The sequence below is a fragment of the Geotrypetes seraphini genome, chromosome 5 (assembly GCF_902459505.1).
Source record: "Geotrypetes seraphini chromosome 5, aGeoSer1.1, whole genome shotgun sequence".
Classification (NCBI taxonomy): domain Eukaryota; kingdom Metazoa; phylum Chordata; class Amphibia; order Gymnophiona; family Dermophiidae; genus Geotrypetes; species Geotrypetes seraphini.
This window is the reverse complement of record NC_047088.1, coordinates 221,692,912-221,708,528: the sequence shown is the minus strand read 5'-3', so window position 1 is coordinate 221,708,528 and position 15,617 is coordinate 221,692,912. Positions and strand designations below refer to the sequence as shown.

Below are 15,617 nucleotides of genomic sequence, written 5' to 3'. Positions count from 1 at the left end.
TTAACCGTTTACTCAATCGCACTGCACAACATTTTATAAAAAAATTGCAGATTATACATTACATAACCATTGAGTGTACTAAAGGCTGACTCTTGAAAAAGACACTTAGGTGCCAAAAGACTGGCTGTGTTGAGTCCACGCCTAGTAAAGATTCCATTTGATGACACATTCCTGGTTGGTGGCTTCTCTTCCTCACGACTCTTGTGTTTGGATCAACTAAAAATTAGTCGGTATCTTGGTCACTCAGTTGGCTTTTGAATTTCTATCACTGTTCTTAAGGAAGAATGCAGCAGTGTTCTTGGAACATTCATAATTATAAATACAACAAGATTTTTTGCTGTGACAAAGGTTGGAATAATTTTAATATTTTATGCCTTCTAGATATTGAAAGACATAATCTATGCATTGAGATATGAGGGTATTGCAACCCTGTGAGTAAAGTGATAAGTACTGCGTTGGAGCAGTGTCAGAGCATTTAGCACTCTGGGCCACAGTAGAAACCTTTACTGCAGCTTAGTAAAAAGGAAGGGGGGTATATTTGGAGTAGCTATTTTTGGAGAACCCATGCCAAATTATTTGGTTTCTTTAATTGCAAAGATAATAGACTTTTACTAACAATTAGATACCAGTCTGTACAAGGTGATCTAATAAGAATCATAATTATGGTTAGTTTTAATATTAAACTAAGAAGCATATCAATTAATTCAATTCAATTTTTAAAATATATTTAGGCTACATCAACGTGTGTGCTAACTGCTAATGCGTACATAAGATAACATGCACGCATTGGCGTTTAGCATGTGCTAATATTTACCGCGCGTTAAAAAACATAACGCACCTTAGTAAAAGAGAGGGTTAGTATCATTTTTCCAAATATGCTATAATTTAGCTAAATTCCATTCACAGAAGTAAATCATCTATTTGAAAATGAAAGCAGTGCATTCTCTAATCTCCATATCATGGAGCAGAACTAGTTTTAAAATGGTACTCACGTCACTCTGCTGTTTAGTGTTGGCCTGAGCGAGAACAAGGTTCATTGAATCTGGAATACTGCTGAATTTGATGGTGTCCGGGTGCTGGCGATATTTATTTTCATTTAATGCCTCTCCAGCTTTTTTCACTTTTTCAAAATCTAACGATCCCAAAGGCATCCATCCAATGCCCTTAAACCAGCTGTTGTAATCTGCTTTGTACAAATTCTGCAAAAGAGAAGTCAAAGACCAATGAATAATCACAAATGCATAAATGTGTCCGTTATTCCATAATCCTACTAGAACCAAATGCTGACACCTTCCATTTGTACTGACTTGTACTGTAGTTTGCTAAGAAATTGTTTTGATGCAATGTTGCATTATTAAAAAACTCACCACTTAAAAGGCATGCTTAACATTTCACCAAAATTTCCACAACGACGAGGCAGTAGACTTAGGGGCCCTTTTACTAATGTACGGTAAATTTTCACATTTACTTTATCTTAACTGCAAAAGTTAATGCAGCAGGTATGCCCAACGTCTGCCTCGCATATATCTCTCAGAGCAGAGTGCACCCATGAAGCCCGTCATTGCATGTAATGCAATTGCCCTATGTTAGCTCCAACTGTCTGAAAAAATGAAGGTGCTGCAGAAGTAGTTGCTTCCCCTTTCAATAGACGCTACCCCTATACCCTGACAGCCCCCTTCTCTGAAACTCCAGTGGGACAGAATGCAAGCAGTTCCTCTCTTCAACTTGTACCAGGAACCTTATATGGAAGGATGGCCCCCTAGTGGTACTATCGCAAGATGCCTAGCTGTAATACCATGAGACTAACACTAAGGATCACCAGAACATTTGATGCCCAGAGCCAGAGGGGGTGAGAATAGAGGGGAACCGCTTCCATCTCATCCCTGAGACTATCAAGGAACACTCAAGTGACTGGAAGGGTGATTCATGGTCTGCTTGTGTCTGTTGAGGGGACTGGAGGGACAAACTTGTGATTAGGATGATTTAAAGGAGAAGAGGAGAACTGCTACATTACAGCTTCATCTTCTTTTAATAGTTGGGATAGCAGCCACGCTATTGATCCACACACTAGTGGTTACAGTGGGCATGCCTTCACTCCACCTCTGTCATGCTTGCTTGTAACCCATCCTTTACCATGTTAAGTAGCTAATGTGAGGTTTTTTTTACCATACTGGCGCACATGTACGCCCCTTCTCCATACCTCTTCAATGTTCCTGGTGCTCGCAGCAATCCCAACCTGCTGCTCGCACCAGCGTTGGCTCTTCCTCTGATGCCACTTCCCGGACCCGCACTTAGGAAGTTACATCAGAGGAAGAGCCGATGCTGGCATGAGCAGTAGCTTGGGGTTGCTGCTCGCACTGGGAATGTTAAAGAGGTATGGGGGAAGGGGCGCACATGCGCGGCGGGCGGGGAAGGAGTAGAGAGGGGAGGGGGATGGAGAAAAGGGGGGGGAGGGGCACCAGAACCCCAGACGTCTCTCACCCTTGCTACACCACTGCTCATAACCACTTGTTTCAGAAGAAATTTCATGCTCCCTGCCATCAGGGCTGGTGTTAGACCTGCAGTGACATGGGGCAGAAATTAGGGAGGGCCCTAAAGCCCAGCTTCAGGATATTTTTCTTCCAAACCACAGCAGGTTTGTAGCTTCTTGTTGCATGAGTGCCCCGGGCAATGGCCCTGGTTGCTCTCCTCCTAGCACCAGCCCTGCCTGCTATCTCCATTCAAAAAGTATATACAATTAAAATAAAACTCACTAATTCCAGTATTTCCTGTGCATGCTAGAGACCTCAATAAATAATCAAATGCACAATAACAGAACCACCACCCCCTCCCCCCACACACCCACAAAACTTACATCGCTCTGAATTTCCATTCTGTTCCTTGAAAGCTGGACACTCATAGCATCCGGTAAATACGTGTAGTGGTGAACCAGTCGTTTGTAGTCCACATCACTGGCCACTTCCTGGGACTTTTTAGCAGCTGTAATACTGAACATGTCTGAAGGTGTATGATACTTGGTCTTTGTTTGCTCATAGTCTTTCTTGTACTCGCGCTCAGACTGCATCTTAGCCACATTCATATAATGGACCAGCTTAGGATCATCTTGAAGGCTTCTAAAACCGACATGATGCCCTTTTGCCTTTTCATAAGCTTCTCTGTATTTGTACTGGAAAACAAGTCATTTGTTAGCATGCTTGCAGTGCACACAGCAGTCTCTAATCCTTATTTGAGAGAAGCCACTCTGGCTTTTATAAAAAGATGAACGTTTTAAGTTCTGCGATATGATCTGACTGGCTGCAGCTCTGTGATTGCTCTTTTGCACTGTCCCTGCTGCATACCAATCGGCTATTCTCTGACTAGCTGAAACAAACCCACACTTTATTCTTACGTATTAACTGCTTCCTGATTGCTTGCTTATTATAATTCATAGCTCATAACCAGCATTCTGATTAGCTAACAGGTTTTGACTGATATAATGAGAAAAACATATTTACGTGGGCTATATCAAACCTATCAGATAAGCCAAAAAAACCAAAACGTTTTACTAAAAAAGAGATTTTATCTCTGCTTGCGATACTTACATCACTAGCAATGTTTCTTGATGCTTTGGCTGCTACAATTGGAATGGCATCGCTCAGCATTTTGTGCCCTTTAGCAATTGTCTGGTGCCAGTCATGTTTATAATAAGCCTGTAGAATAACAGAAAATTCAAGTTTTAATCAGGTCTGCAAGAAGAGGGCCAATATTGAGACCACAGGAGTTAGTGGGCTGACTCTCACAGTTGACACTAAGCCCGGATATTGAATATCAAGCCGTTTCCAGTGACTGTCATTGAATGGTTTATTTTTGATGCTATAAAGTCGATATTCAGTGGTGGCTGGCTAATTTAATAGCAGCCAAAGATAAATCAACTATCTATGTAATCTGATTTGGCCGCTAAATGTAGCCGATTAGCACTTTAAATTCCATGGGCAGCTAGTTAAAACATGCAATTCAGCCGAGAATCTATCCACTAAAACTTAATATTCAGCAGCTATCTTGCCCTGAATATTAGTGCTTAGCCGGTTTGGCACTTTTTAACAGGTCAGGAGCTGTTCCTGGCCTGTTAAATAGTGCTAAATATCAGGCAGAAGATGCCTGAAACACATTCACAGCGTTATCAGCTCCTGAGAGGGAAGAAGTTATAGCCAGCTATAACATCTATTGACATCTAGTGGTCAGATTTGGAGCCAGAGATTTCAGTGCTCTGGAAGGAGCTTTATTGCAAGGCCCCTAGCTGAGTCCTCTCAATGCAATAACTGCAATAAAGTAAGTTGGAGAGATATGATGCAGGCAAAGAGTATATGCTTTATTGGGATACTTGGGCCCACTGCTTCTTCAAAACTGCATGTTGTTGAGGGGTAATGAAAGCAATGCTTCCATGAATTAATTTGATACAGTTCATTCCTTGCTTTCATTTTGGACTAGTGATTGTTTGGAGAACTTTTGTATGTCATTTTAACACCAGCAACATTCTTGATAGCATGAAATGTTGCGACTATCTGGGGGGTTTTTGCCAGGTATTTATGACCTGGATTGGCCACCATGAAGATGGAATACTGGGCTAGATGGGCCATTAGTCTGACTCTTCTTATGTTCATGTAGCCTCAGAGTATGAGGACTATAGAGGGCATGAAGTTTTCTTCATTATTGCAATAAGCATCCTTAGTCTGGTGGGAACTGAGTAGACAGCAGCAGGTCATGCCAGGGAGCAAAGGAGCTCTAACAGCTCTCCACCAATCGAAACATCAAGCCACCGGTAGAGGACCCTGTCTAAAAGTGGAAATAGGGGTCTGTCCTCTCCTCCTTTATCTCTGTGTTCTCTCTCTTCTCTCCTTTTTGTTACTTACTTTCTCTTTCTCTCTCATTCTCTCTTCCTCATTTCCTTTTATCCCTCTCCTTTATAATCCCTTTACTTTCTTCTTCTCTCTCCTTCTTCCTTTTCCCTCATCCGCTTTATTTTTTATGTAGCTCTCACTTCCATTGTTCTTTCGCTCACTCCTTTCTTCATTTCTATTTCCACTCTCCCCCCTCTCTCTCTCAGATTTTGATTGAAATAAGACTTACAAAGAATGTCGGCAGCTACTTGGGAAAGCAGGAAGCATGTGGGTCTCTCCTCTGTTGCTCTGTCTTCCAGAATGCTCATTGGTCCCAATTCTGCTGAGAAGCAATAGGCTATAGGGGAGGCCACAGCGGCAATCTATCCTGCAGTCCCTGACAATGGTTACTCATCCTGTACCACCATGCCAAAGTGGTACATTTAAAGATACACCACTGGTGCCAGAGGCATACTGTCAGTAGCTATGACATTAACCTTTTTAGGATGAGCTACCACCTTCCTCAGGATGCAAAAAATATATCAAAGTAATTAATGCTATTTATTTTGTCAACATACTTGCATGTGCAGTACACCCTTAGTATCTACTTACATCGCTTAGGTGGAGAGCATTGTATCTTGCCTGGATAAACGCAGGGACATCAGGTGTTAGATTATACTTATGCATGAACTTCTCTCCTGAAGCCTTGTATAACTTCTGCAGAACAGAAACAAATTAACCTTGTTTTACTAAGAGTAGGACGACTGCATTAGGAAAAAGAACTGCAGACAGAAAGCAGCTATTCCTGTTGAAATATAGTACACAACATGTGATAATCATTTGCCTACACCAAACTTACATCGTTAAGTTGGAGCGCATTGATTTTAGCTTGGACCATGACCGGTGAATCGACCACACTGGTAAATTTAATGGTATCTGGGTGTTGACGATATTTCTTCTCACTCAAAGCATCTCCTGCCTTCTTAGCTGTCTCTACATCCAGAGACCCAATAGGAAGCCATCCAATGCCTTTCATCCAGCTATTGTAATCTGATTTGTACACATTCTGCAAGGAACAAGAGAATATAATTTATATTGTTAGGAATTTTGCCAAGAGTCACATTGTTGCATTGAAAAGAAAAGCGATGCTTACATCACTCTGAATCTGCATCTGGTTTCTGGAGAGCTGCAAGCTCATGGCATCAGGCAGATAGGTGTAATGATGAATCAGCTGCTTGTAGTTAGCATTGCTGGCAATCTCTTGAGCCTTCTTAGCGCCCGTGACATTAAACATATCCAATGGGGTGTTGTACTTTGTTTTCGTCTTCTCATAGTCTTTCTTGTACTCGCGTTCAGACTGCATCTTAGCTACATTCATGTAGTGGACTAATTTGGGATCATCTTGCAAACTGCGGAAACCAACGAGCTTTCCTTTCTGACTTTCATAGTCTTTTCTGTACTGCACCTATAAAGACAAAATAAAATATTGGATGGCAAGGAGGGTTCCCATGAAAAATTCAGAGACAAAGAGAAAATCCTTTAGAGGAGCTCAGTGCATGCATACCCCTTTGTTACTAGCCACTTGGTATGTTCCAGTCACCCCCTAGCCATAGACAACATGGATGTACCAAGCATGCCCCTGCAGGGTATGGTTTTGGAAAATAAGAATGTTAGAGCAAACTGGAGTGTTTGGAATGGCAGTTGCTTATATCATCCCAGCTCTTTGTAGAATTTTAGATTGGGGGGGATTTCTGTGGAATTTTAGATTTTGGGGGGGATTTCTATGGAAGCATATTTAGATTTGAGGGGGATTTCTGTGGAAGCATTCACTGTGTGAGTGCAGAGACAGCTTATATTGTAACTAACTCTTAGACATAATGGGGCTCATTTTCGAAAAACAAAGATGTCCAAAAAATGGCATAAACCGGCACTGGATGTCCTAAACACTGGGACGTCCAAGTGCCTATTTCAAAACCAACTTTCTGGACGTCTTATTAGACTTCTTGGCCACTGTGTGTCCAATGTTTGAGGGGGTCATGTTGGAGGCATGTTATGGATGGGCTTTGGGCATGCTTAAGCTTGGACATCTTGCAATGATAATCAAACCTTTTCCAGGACATCCAGGTAACCAAATTGACTAGACTACCACTGGAGGGATTAAATAATGGCCACCACCCCCACCCCCCCTCAGTGATTATTGACCCCTTCCAACTCTATAAAGATCTGAATGAAACAGTACATGCCTGTTTCTAAACAGCAGCACCTGGTATTGGAAAGCCTAGTACAACTTCACACAAGTGTCTTAATTAAAACCTGGTGAGTGGGCTAGTGAATCGTATAAAGGAGGACCCAGGCCCATAAGCCACTCTTACCACTACATTTATGGTGGAAAATGTAAGGCCACCAAAACCTTACTATACTGCCATATAGGTGCCACCAACAACTATAAGGACTAGTAGATTTTGGGGGAGTTTTGGAAGGCTCACCAAAAATGATAAGGGGTTATGATGAGATGTACTTCTGGCACCCTTTATGTGAAGTTCACAGCAGTGCCTTCTAAGGTGTCCTACTGCTTTGTTAGCATATGTGTGGCCAGTCCATTATAGCTGACCCCTCCTACATCCAAATGGTCTGGATTTGGATGTTTTCAACTCAGAGGTTTTTGCGGTCAAAAATGGTCAAAAAGGGTAGGCGTCCTAAGGTTGGACATCCTGACAGCCAACATGTCCAACTAGTAGATTAAAAAAAAAATTTTGGATATCCAGCTGTTTCGAAAATGGACGTTTCTCTGCCCCAACTTTTAGATGTCTTACAGGAAAAGTTCAAAGTCAGACTTAGATACACTATTGAAAATGGCCCTCCATGGGAATATCTGGAATTCTATGTGAATTGAATGTTTGTGGAAGTTCAAACTGGGATAATATTTGTTTACATCTTATGAACCATACTTTAAAAAGTGACTGCGGTATAGAGTTTCATAAAATCCAAAATAATTGTCTGACAGTATTTCTAGCATTATGCCATATTTGTTAGTTACGTTTGTTTCCTCTAACTCTGTAGTTTTTATCAATTTGTACATCGCCTTGAATTTGGAATAGGCGATTAATCAAATTCTATAATAAACTTGAAACTTGAAACTTGCTGAATAAACACAAGAGGGTAAATTTGGAAATGAGTGCCAAAATAATGCATGCTAAGCACTATTCTATGAATGGCACTCTGAGGTGGGCACCATTTGTAGAATAGACTCAGCACCGGGATCTGCAGTAAAGTTAGATGTGTGTCCAAATTTACACATGCAACTCAAAGTACTATATATATCTGCGAGGAGACATTGGGAACACAACCAGCTGGTCTTATTCATTACCAGGCTGATAAATTAGTTCAGATCAGATAAAGAGGAAGTCTAAACTAAATGGATAGTTCTACACTGTGGGAGCAATTCTACAACTGGGCACCTTCATTTAGGTGCCTTGAGGACACTCAGTAAGATCCTATCCTACAAAGGAACTTGGGCAACATATTGCATTATAGACATGTAAATGTTACACATCCGCCATATATATACATATATGTCTACAGTTACACTAGCCATAGACCTGGTGTAAGTCATGGAAATATATAACTTACAGAGCTCTATAAGTTAGGTGTAAGCAGGAGCTCTATTTATATGCTCCCCTTGCAAATACACACTATGGGCTCCTTTTACAAAGCCGCATTAGCGGTTTAATGTGCGTAATAGCGCATGCTAATTTGCCGGCCGCGCTAGCTGCTACCGCTTCCTCTTGAGCAGGTGGTAGTTTTTCGGCTAGCACAGGAGTTAGCATGCACTAAAAAGGTGTGTGCAATAAAGCCGCTAATGCGGCTTCGTAAAAGGAGCCCTATGTAATTTGGGGGGTATTTGCAGAGAGCATTTAGACATCCTGCAGGGACTCATAAAGGCAAGCGTAGACTTAAGGCCATATTCAGTAAATGGCGAGTAGCCTCTGAAAAGTTCTCAGCCCAACCAACCAAGCTGGGGCAGTCTCCATCGCGGGCTATACACTTGGTCCAGTGATTTCCCACTTTTTGTTCCATTCCGTTGGGAAAATACAGAACGAAAAAAGTGGAAAATCACTGGACTAAGTGTATGGCCCTCAATGGAGACCGCCCCGGCTTTGTTGGCTGGGCTGAGAACTTTTCAGTGGCCCCTCATATGGCACCCAATGCGATTCTATAAACGAAACTCTTGGACGTGCACTCTTTATAGAATTCTGCACTCAGCTTTGTTCCCAAGGACATATGCCAGCTGAAAGCTGGTACCGTATAAATCCTGGCATGCAAGTCAAGCACAGATCCCTGCTATTCTGTAACACTGCATGCGTCTTTTGCGACCTGCCCATGCCCCTCCAATGCCCACACCCTCTTGAGTTGTGCCTGATCCAATTTAGGCACTTATTGTTGCATGCAGCCAGATTGGTGCCCAAATCACAATTAGTATCAATTAAGTGCTTGTTAACTGCAATAAACAAATCATTGGAGTCTATTAACTAAGGGCTCCTTTTGCATCCTTTTGTAAAAAAAAAAAGGGCGATAGATGCGTGGAAGTCTCCCGGAAGAAGTGGTGGAGACAGAGACTGTGTCTGAATTCAAGAAAGCCTGGGATAGGTACGTGGGATCTCTCGGAGAGAAAAGAGATAATGGTTGCTGCGGATGGGCAGATTAGATGGGCCATTTGGCCTTTATCTGCCATCATGTTTCTATGTTTTCTATGTATTCTATAGTGTGACCAAATCTTTGCCTGCTCCTGTCGACCCACCATCTCATCTCAGCTTGGCCCTGATGTGTTGGTAGCCCCTCTGATCTCCAGTAAGGCCATGGCCTGAAGATGTTCACTGCCAGTTTGTTATTAGTAAGGCATGCTAACCAGATGTGAACAGATACCCTCAGAGGATTGAGGACTTATATACCTGTGGGGTCTGGGAGTATTCATCCTCTCACACTGTCCCCTATGTGGGAGGGGAAAGAAATCCAGGAGATAAGTATTTGGGAAGGGATTGAATACTTCAGTTAAATTTCTTTGTTAAGTCTTTGTTAAATTTCTTTGTTAAGTCTTTGTTAAGTTAAGTCTGAAATCCTAATCAAACCCCTCTCCCCTCCCCTCCCCCCACCTCTGAAATCCTAATCAAACCGTATTTTGCAATTCGGGACTTGTCTTCTAATATGTCTCCCTGAAATCTCTTAAACTATATATTGTAATTTTCGATGTATTTTTTTGTTAATTCGCGACCTTTTTCCTAACAGGTCCTCTCGAAAATGTCTTAACGCCCTGTACTCTATATACTGTATACTTTCGCATTCTTAAAGTTTGATGTACTCTGTATCTCCTCGGACTATCTGCATATTGTAATTCGCTGAATGTCCAGCTGTCTTGAATGTAAACCGCCTAGAAGTCGCAAGATTGTGGCGGTATAGAAAAATAAAGTTATTATTATTATTATTATTTCTAATGCTCTCACCTTTACTTATTCCATATATATCTTTGTGTGTATTGACTTGGAATTATATGTTATTATTTCATTATGAGGGACTAAGAGAAGACCAGATTGATCATGGATAACCATGTTATAGATATTCATTTTAATAAGTATATTTGAAATGGAGAGTAAAATTTTGGGATGCCACACTGGTATAAATATCAGAAACCACATAAGTCACAGGTATTGTATGTGTAGGTATGTGTGTGTATGCGTGTGCATGCATGCACACGTGCAGATGAAAACACAAGAAGGGAAAATGTATCACTTACTTCACTAGCAGCACGTCTAGCAGCTTTGGCAACTCGGATGGGAAGAGCATCTATTCTTAGGTCATAGCCTTTAGATTTCAACTCCTCCAAACCCATTTTGTAATAATTCTAGAAAAAGAATGCCGTAGTTAAAACTTTATAAAATCCATGAAGATATTTCATGTTGTTCTCCTGGTCAAGATGAAGAACTTACGTTGCTGAGATTGTAGGCATTCACTTTAGCTTGGAGGAATTCAGGGAGATCTGGGGGCAAAGTGTACTTATGGATGATTTCCTCTCCTTTAGCTTTGTATGCAACCTGTTATCAAAAACAAACAAACCCAAATAATTGTTTACAGTTCTAATGGAACATTAGCACCAAACTGGATCACATTTTTGATACTATCCATCTGTTATTTATTTATTTATTTACTTATTTTCAAACTTAAATCTCAAGTATTACACTTGTACAAAAAGCAATAATAGTGCACACAATTTGATTTTAGAAACATTCAATACAGAAAATAAATTTTAACTATTTATGCTCGTCTTCCTTTAGATCCAAGATTTTAGAAACAGCGATAACAAGAAAAAGAAAAATATACAAATGTACAGTATATTAAAAGATGCTATAAACCAGGGGTGTCAAACTGCGGCCCGAGGGCCACATGTGGCCCCGGTCGAGGGCGATGCAGTGTTTTCCTCTGCTGCCCCCAGGTGTTTACCATCTTGCCGGCTCCCTCCTTTGTCTTGCTGCAGCATTTGCGCATTTGTGAGGCCCCAGAAACATTTTTTTCGGCCATTGCGGCCCAGGGAAGCCAAAAGGTTGGATACCTCTGCTATAAACTATAGTGCTGAGAAGAAGGTTCCATATTTAAATCAAATTCTATAAGGTTCAAGATTTTTCTCCCTCCAGACGAGACATTGCCACAAAAGTTGTCAATTGATATGGTTCAAAGAAAACGTATTTAACAGTACGGTGAAACACAGTACACATACAAGGATGTCTCAAATAGAAAGTAGCTCCCAAGGATATAACCCCAGGTTTCAAAAGAAGACATTCACGGCGGCGCTTTTGTGTCTCCCGTGAAAGGTCAGGAAACATCTGTACTTTTTGACCAAGAAAAACTTTTTGTCTGTTTTTAAAGAAAAGTTTTAACAACCATACTTTATCTGTCGGAAGAGCTACGGTTATTATCAGTGTGGCAGGCAGGGACACCATCCAAATAATACAAAATAGGTTATCCTATTCGATTTGCACATCCAGGAAGGGGTGGTATTATATTTTATTGTATTAATTGACCAAATGAAAGAGTTCGGGTTCTTGAATAGGGTGGGGGTGGGGGGGGGATGTTTTGTAGTATTTCTTTGAACAATTGTAAGTGCTGTCTTGAAGTCAATTGAATGTATAATTCAATGCACTGTTTTCGTATGGAAAATTAATAAAGATTTATATAAAAAAAAAAGAAGAAGAAAATAGGTTGCAGTCCTTCATATGTATAATAATGAAAAATGTAAAATCTGGAGATATGCAATAATGTATATTCTGTATATCTCTCTCTCTCTCTCTCTCTCTCTCTCAATACCAGATCTCTAGAACTGCTAAACAATAGATATTAACTATGTCAATTCTACTCAATTTGTAACATTTTTTATAATCATTGTAAACCACATAGAACTTCACGGTCCTGTGGTATATAAACCGTTATTATTATTATAAATTCTGTTTAAATTTATAATGATTTTCAAGTTGAGAATAAACCCTGAGAGGCCAGTTTTCAGCAGAGGGTCTACAAGATAATTTGAAACATCTAATCTTGACATTTCAAATTGTTTGTATATTCAGTGCAACTAGCCCCCTAATTCTATATGCTTGCGTGTACATTTTCGTATTTAGTGTGCACATTTGCTAATTCAGGTTAAAGAATAATAGCAGTTATGCATGTAGCTTAATTGTAAATTAGGTGCTAATTGATATTAAGAAAAAATAATTAGTAATAATTGGACCTACTTGGCTCTAATTCATACTAATTTGTAGTTACAAATGCATGTATGAAATCTCTTTCATTTAAAAGGAAGCTCTGGAATGAGAGGGCATAGGATGAAATTAAAAGGTGATAGGCTCAGGAGTAATATAAGGAAATACTTGTTTACCGAAAGGGTGGTAGATATATGGAATAGTCTCCCAGTAAAGGTGTCTGAATTCAAGAAAGTGTGGGATAGGAACGTGGGATCTCTTAGGAAGAAGGGGAGATAGTGGACGGGCAGATGGGATAGGCTATTTGGCCTTTATCTGCCATCATGTTTCTATGTTTCTAGTTGGTATTATGGTTGTTGTTATTAGATGCCATCAACTCGTGCTTGAGTCCTAGAAACTTGATGAATTGCGGATCTAAAAAGAAATCGGTTTTGTGCTAGTCCAGAAAGGTCCTCCAGTTTCATCCCCATGGTTGTTTTCAATGTGTCCAGCCATCTTATTGCAGGTCGCCCTCTTCACCTAGTTCCTTTGATGTTCCCAAACATGATGTCTTTCTCCAGTGATCTCTCTCTTCTGATGGTGTGACCAAAATAAGACAGTCGTAACTTCATCATTTGGGCTTCGAGTAACATAGCTGGTTTGATCTCTTCCAGAATTGATTTGTTAGTTCTTCTGGTGGCCCACGGCACACCTAAAATCCTTCTCTAGCACCAAAGCTCAAATGAGTTAATCTTCTTTCTGTCTTGTTCTCGTAGTGTCCAGCTTTCACATCTGTAATTGACAACTGAGAAAATGAGTGTGTGGACAAGTCTGATCTTCATTTGGAGTGTTACCTCCTTGCATTTGGATACTTTGAGAGCCTTTGAAGAGTGACCAAATGCTATTCTTCGGAGTATTTCCTCTCTGCTAGTTGCTTGTTTACAAAAAAAGCCCAGAAGATTGAAATTCTTTACAACTTCTATCACCTTCAAGCTCAAAATCTTCATCATTTTCCGTGTTCATGATCTTCGTCTTCCTTATGTTCAGTTCTAATCCCATGTTATGACTTGTGGCTTTGATTTTTCTTAGTAGATACAGCATGTCTTCTTTGCTATTGGTGATGAATGTTGTTTCATCTGCATAGCGCAGGTTGTTTATATTTTGGCCACCAACTTTGAAACATACACTCTCTTCTTCTAAATTTGCTTTTCTGCAGATGGTTTCACTGTACAGGTTGAACAGGTAAGGTGACAAGATGTATCCTTGTCTGACGCCATGTTTTATTGGAAACCAATCAGTATTGCCGTATTCAGTTCTCACTGCAGCTTCTTGATTTTCATATAGGCTCTCTATCAGCTGAGTTATGTGTTTGAGTATTCCCAGTTGCACTAGAGTTCTCCATAGTTTATTGTGATCCACACAGTCAAACGTTTTGCTGTAGTTGATGAAGCAAAGGTATAGGGGTTTTTGGAATTCTTTGTTCTTCTCCAATATCCATCTAACATTGGCAATAACTTTATTTTCTATACTGCCAACACCCGAAGAGTTCTAGGTGGTTTACAGGTAAGAGGACAATAATGTATCTTGTTCCTCAACTTTTTCTGAAATCAGCCTGAACTTCGGGTAGTTCTTGCTCAACATATGATTGGAGCCTTCATTGAATTATTTTCAGCAATATTTTGCTGGTGTGTGGAATTAATGTAATTGTTCTGTAGTTGTTATAGTGCTTGGTGTCAACTTTCTTTGGTATAGATATGAACAGTGATCTACCATCAGTTGGCCATGTTTTTTCCTTCCAAATCTATTGAAACAGTCAAGTGAGGGCCATGATAGCACCTTCTGAGCCTTTTATTAATTAAATTGGAATACTGTTGATACCAGGTGACTTGTTTTTCGATAAAGCTTTAATCGCTGCTATGACTTCTTCTTTTAAAATATCTGGGTCTTTTTCAGCTGCGGTTTCCAGTTCCATTTCCTCATTGCCTTGTTTGTATAAATTTTCTGTATATTCTTTTCAGTTCTTTTTACTGCTTTCTGAATCATTCAATATCATTCCATTGGCATTTTTAAACATCCCCAATCAAGGTTGGAATTTCTGCCGCAATCTCTTAATCTATTGAAAAGCTAATCTAGCTTTTCCATTTACATGTTCTGATTCCATTTTTTGTCTTGCCGAACTTATCGTTGAAACACTTGGTTCATTTGTGATACTTTTTCTCTATCACAGGATAGTTTTGCTTGTCTTTCTTCTGCTTCTTTTCTGATTTCTTCTGAGATCCAAGGTGATTTTTTAGCTTTCTTTTTCTTCTCGAGTTGTTGGGGTTTTATTTAGCTTCATCACTAATTACAGTTTTATGTCTTTCCATAACTCTTTGGGTTCTCTATCTCCTGTATCAAGCAAGGCAAACCTGCTGTTTAGTTTTATCCAATAGTCTGATAGAATATTTTCTATGGCGTATTTTGGGAGGTCTCTAATGATCTTCTTGTGAAGCTTTATTTTGATTCTGCTTGTCAAAAGCTCATGGTCGCTTCCACAATCAGTTCCTGGTTTAGTCCTTGCAGTCAAAACTGCAGATTTCCATCTCTGTCCTACACAGATGTAGTCAATTTGATTCAAATACATGCCATTTGGAGAGGTCCATGTGTATTGATGACGTTTGTGGTGTTGGAAATGTGTATTCATGATTGATAGTTGGTTTGTTTTGCAAAACTGTACTTTTAAAACCAATGGGAGGAAATATTTTATAATCAGAGAATAGTTAATGTCTGGAATGCATTGCCAGAGGTTATGGTAAGAGCAGATAGCATAGCTGGTTTTAAGAAAGGTTTGGACAGTTTCCTGGAGGAAAAGTCCATAGTCTGTTATTGAGAAAGACATGGGGGAAGCTACTGATTGCCCTGGATCAGTAGCATGGAATATGGCTACTCCTTGGGTTTTGGCTAGGTATTAGGGACCTGGATTGGCCACAGTGAGAATGGGCAATTGGGCTTGATGGACCATTGGTCTGACCCAGTAAGACTATTCTTAAGTTATCAC

At 40.2% G+C, this 15,617-nt stretch overlaps 1 protein-coding gene across 23 annotated transcripts in view; it reads right to left on the bottom strand.

Moving 5' to 3' along the window:
• The window catches only part of NEB (nebulin), a 419,697-nt gene that overhangs the window by 304,380 nt on the left and 99,700 nt on the right, over positions 1-15,617 (bottom strand). For all 23 annotated transcript variants that reach the window (XM_033944892.1, XM_033944897.1, XM_033944903.1 and 20 more), the window contains 8 exons: positions 10,838-10,942; positions 10,645-10,752; positions 6,010-6,321; positions 5,716-5,922; positions 5,469-5,573; positions 3,582-3,689; positions 2,855-3,166; positions 993-1,199 (listed from right to left, as the gene is read on the bottom strand). In XM_033944892.1, the coding sequence (XP_033800783.1) occupies positions 993-1,199; positions 2,855-3,166; positions 3,582-3,689; positions 5,469-5,573; positions 5,716-5,922; positions 6,010-6,321; positions 10,645-10,752; positions 10,838-10,942 (1,464 nt within the window). The remainder of the gene's footprint in view (positions 1-992; positions 1,200-2,854; positions 3,167-3,581; positions 3,690-5,468; positions 5,574-5,715; positions 5,923-6,009; positions 6,322-10,644; positions 10,753-10,837; positions 10,943-15,617) is intronic.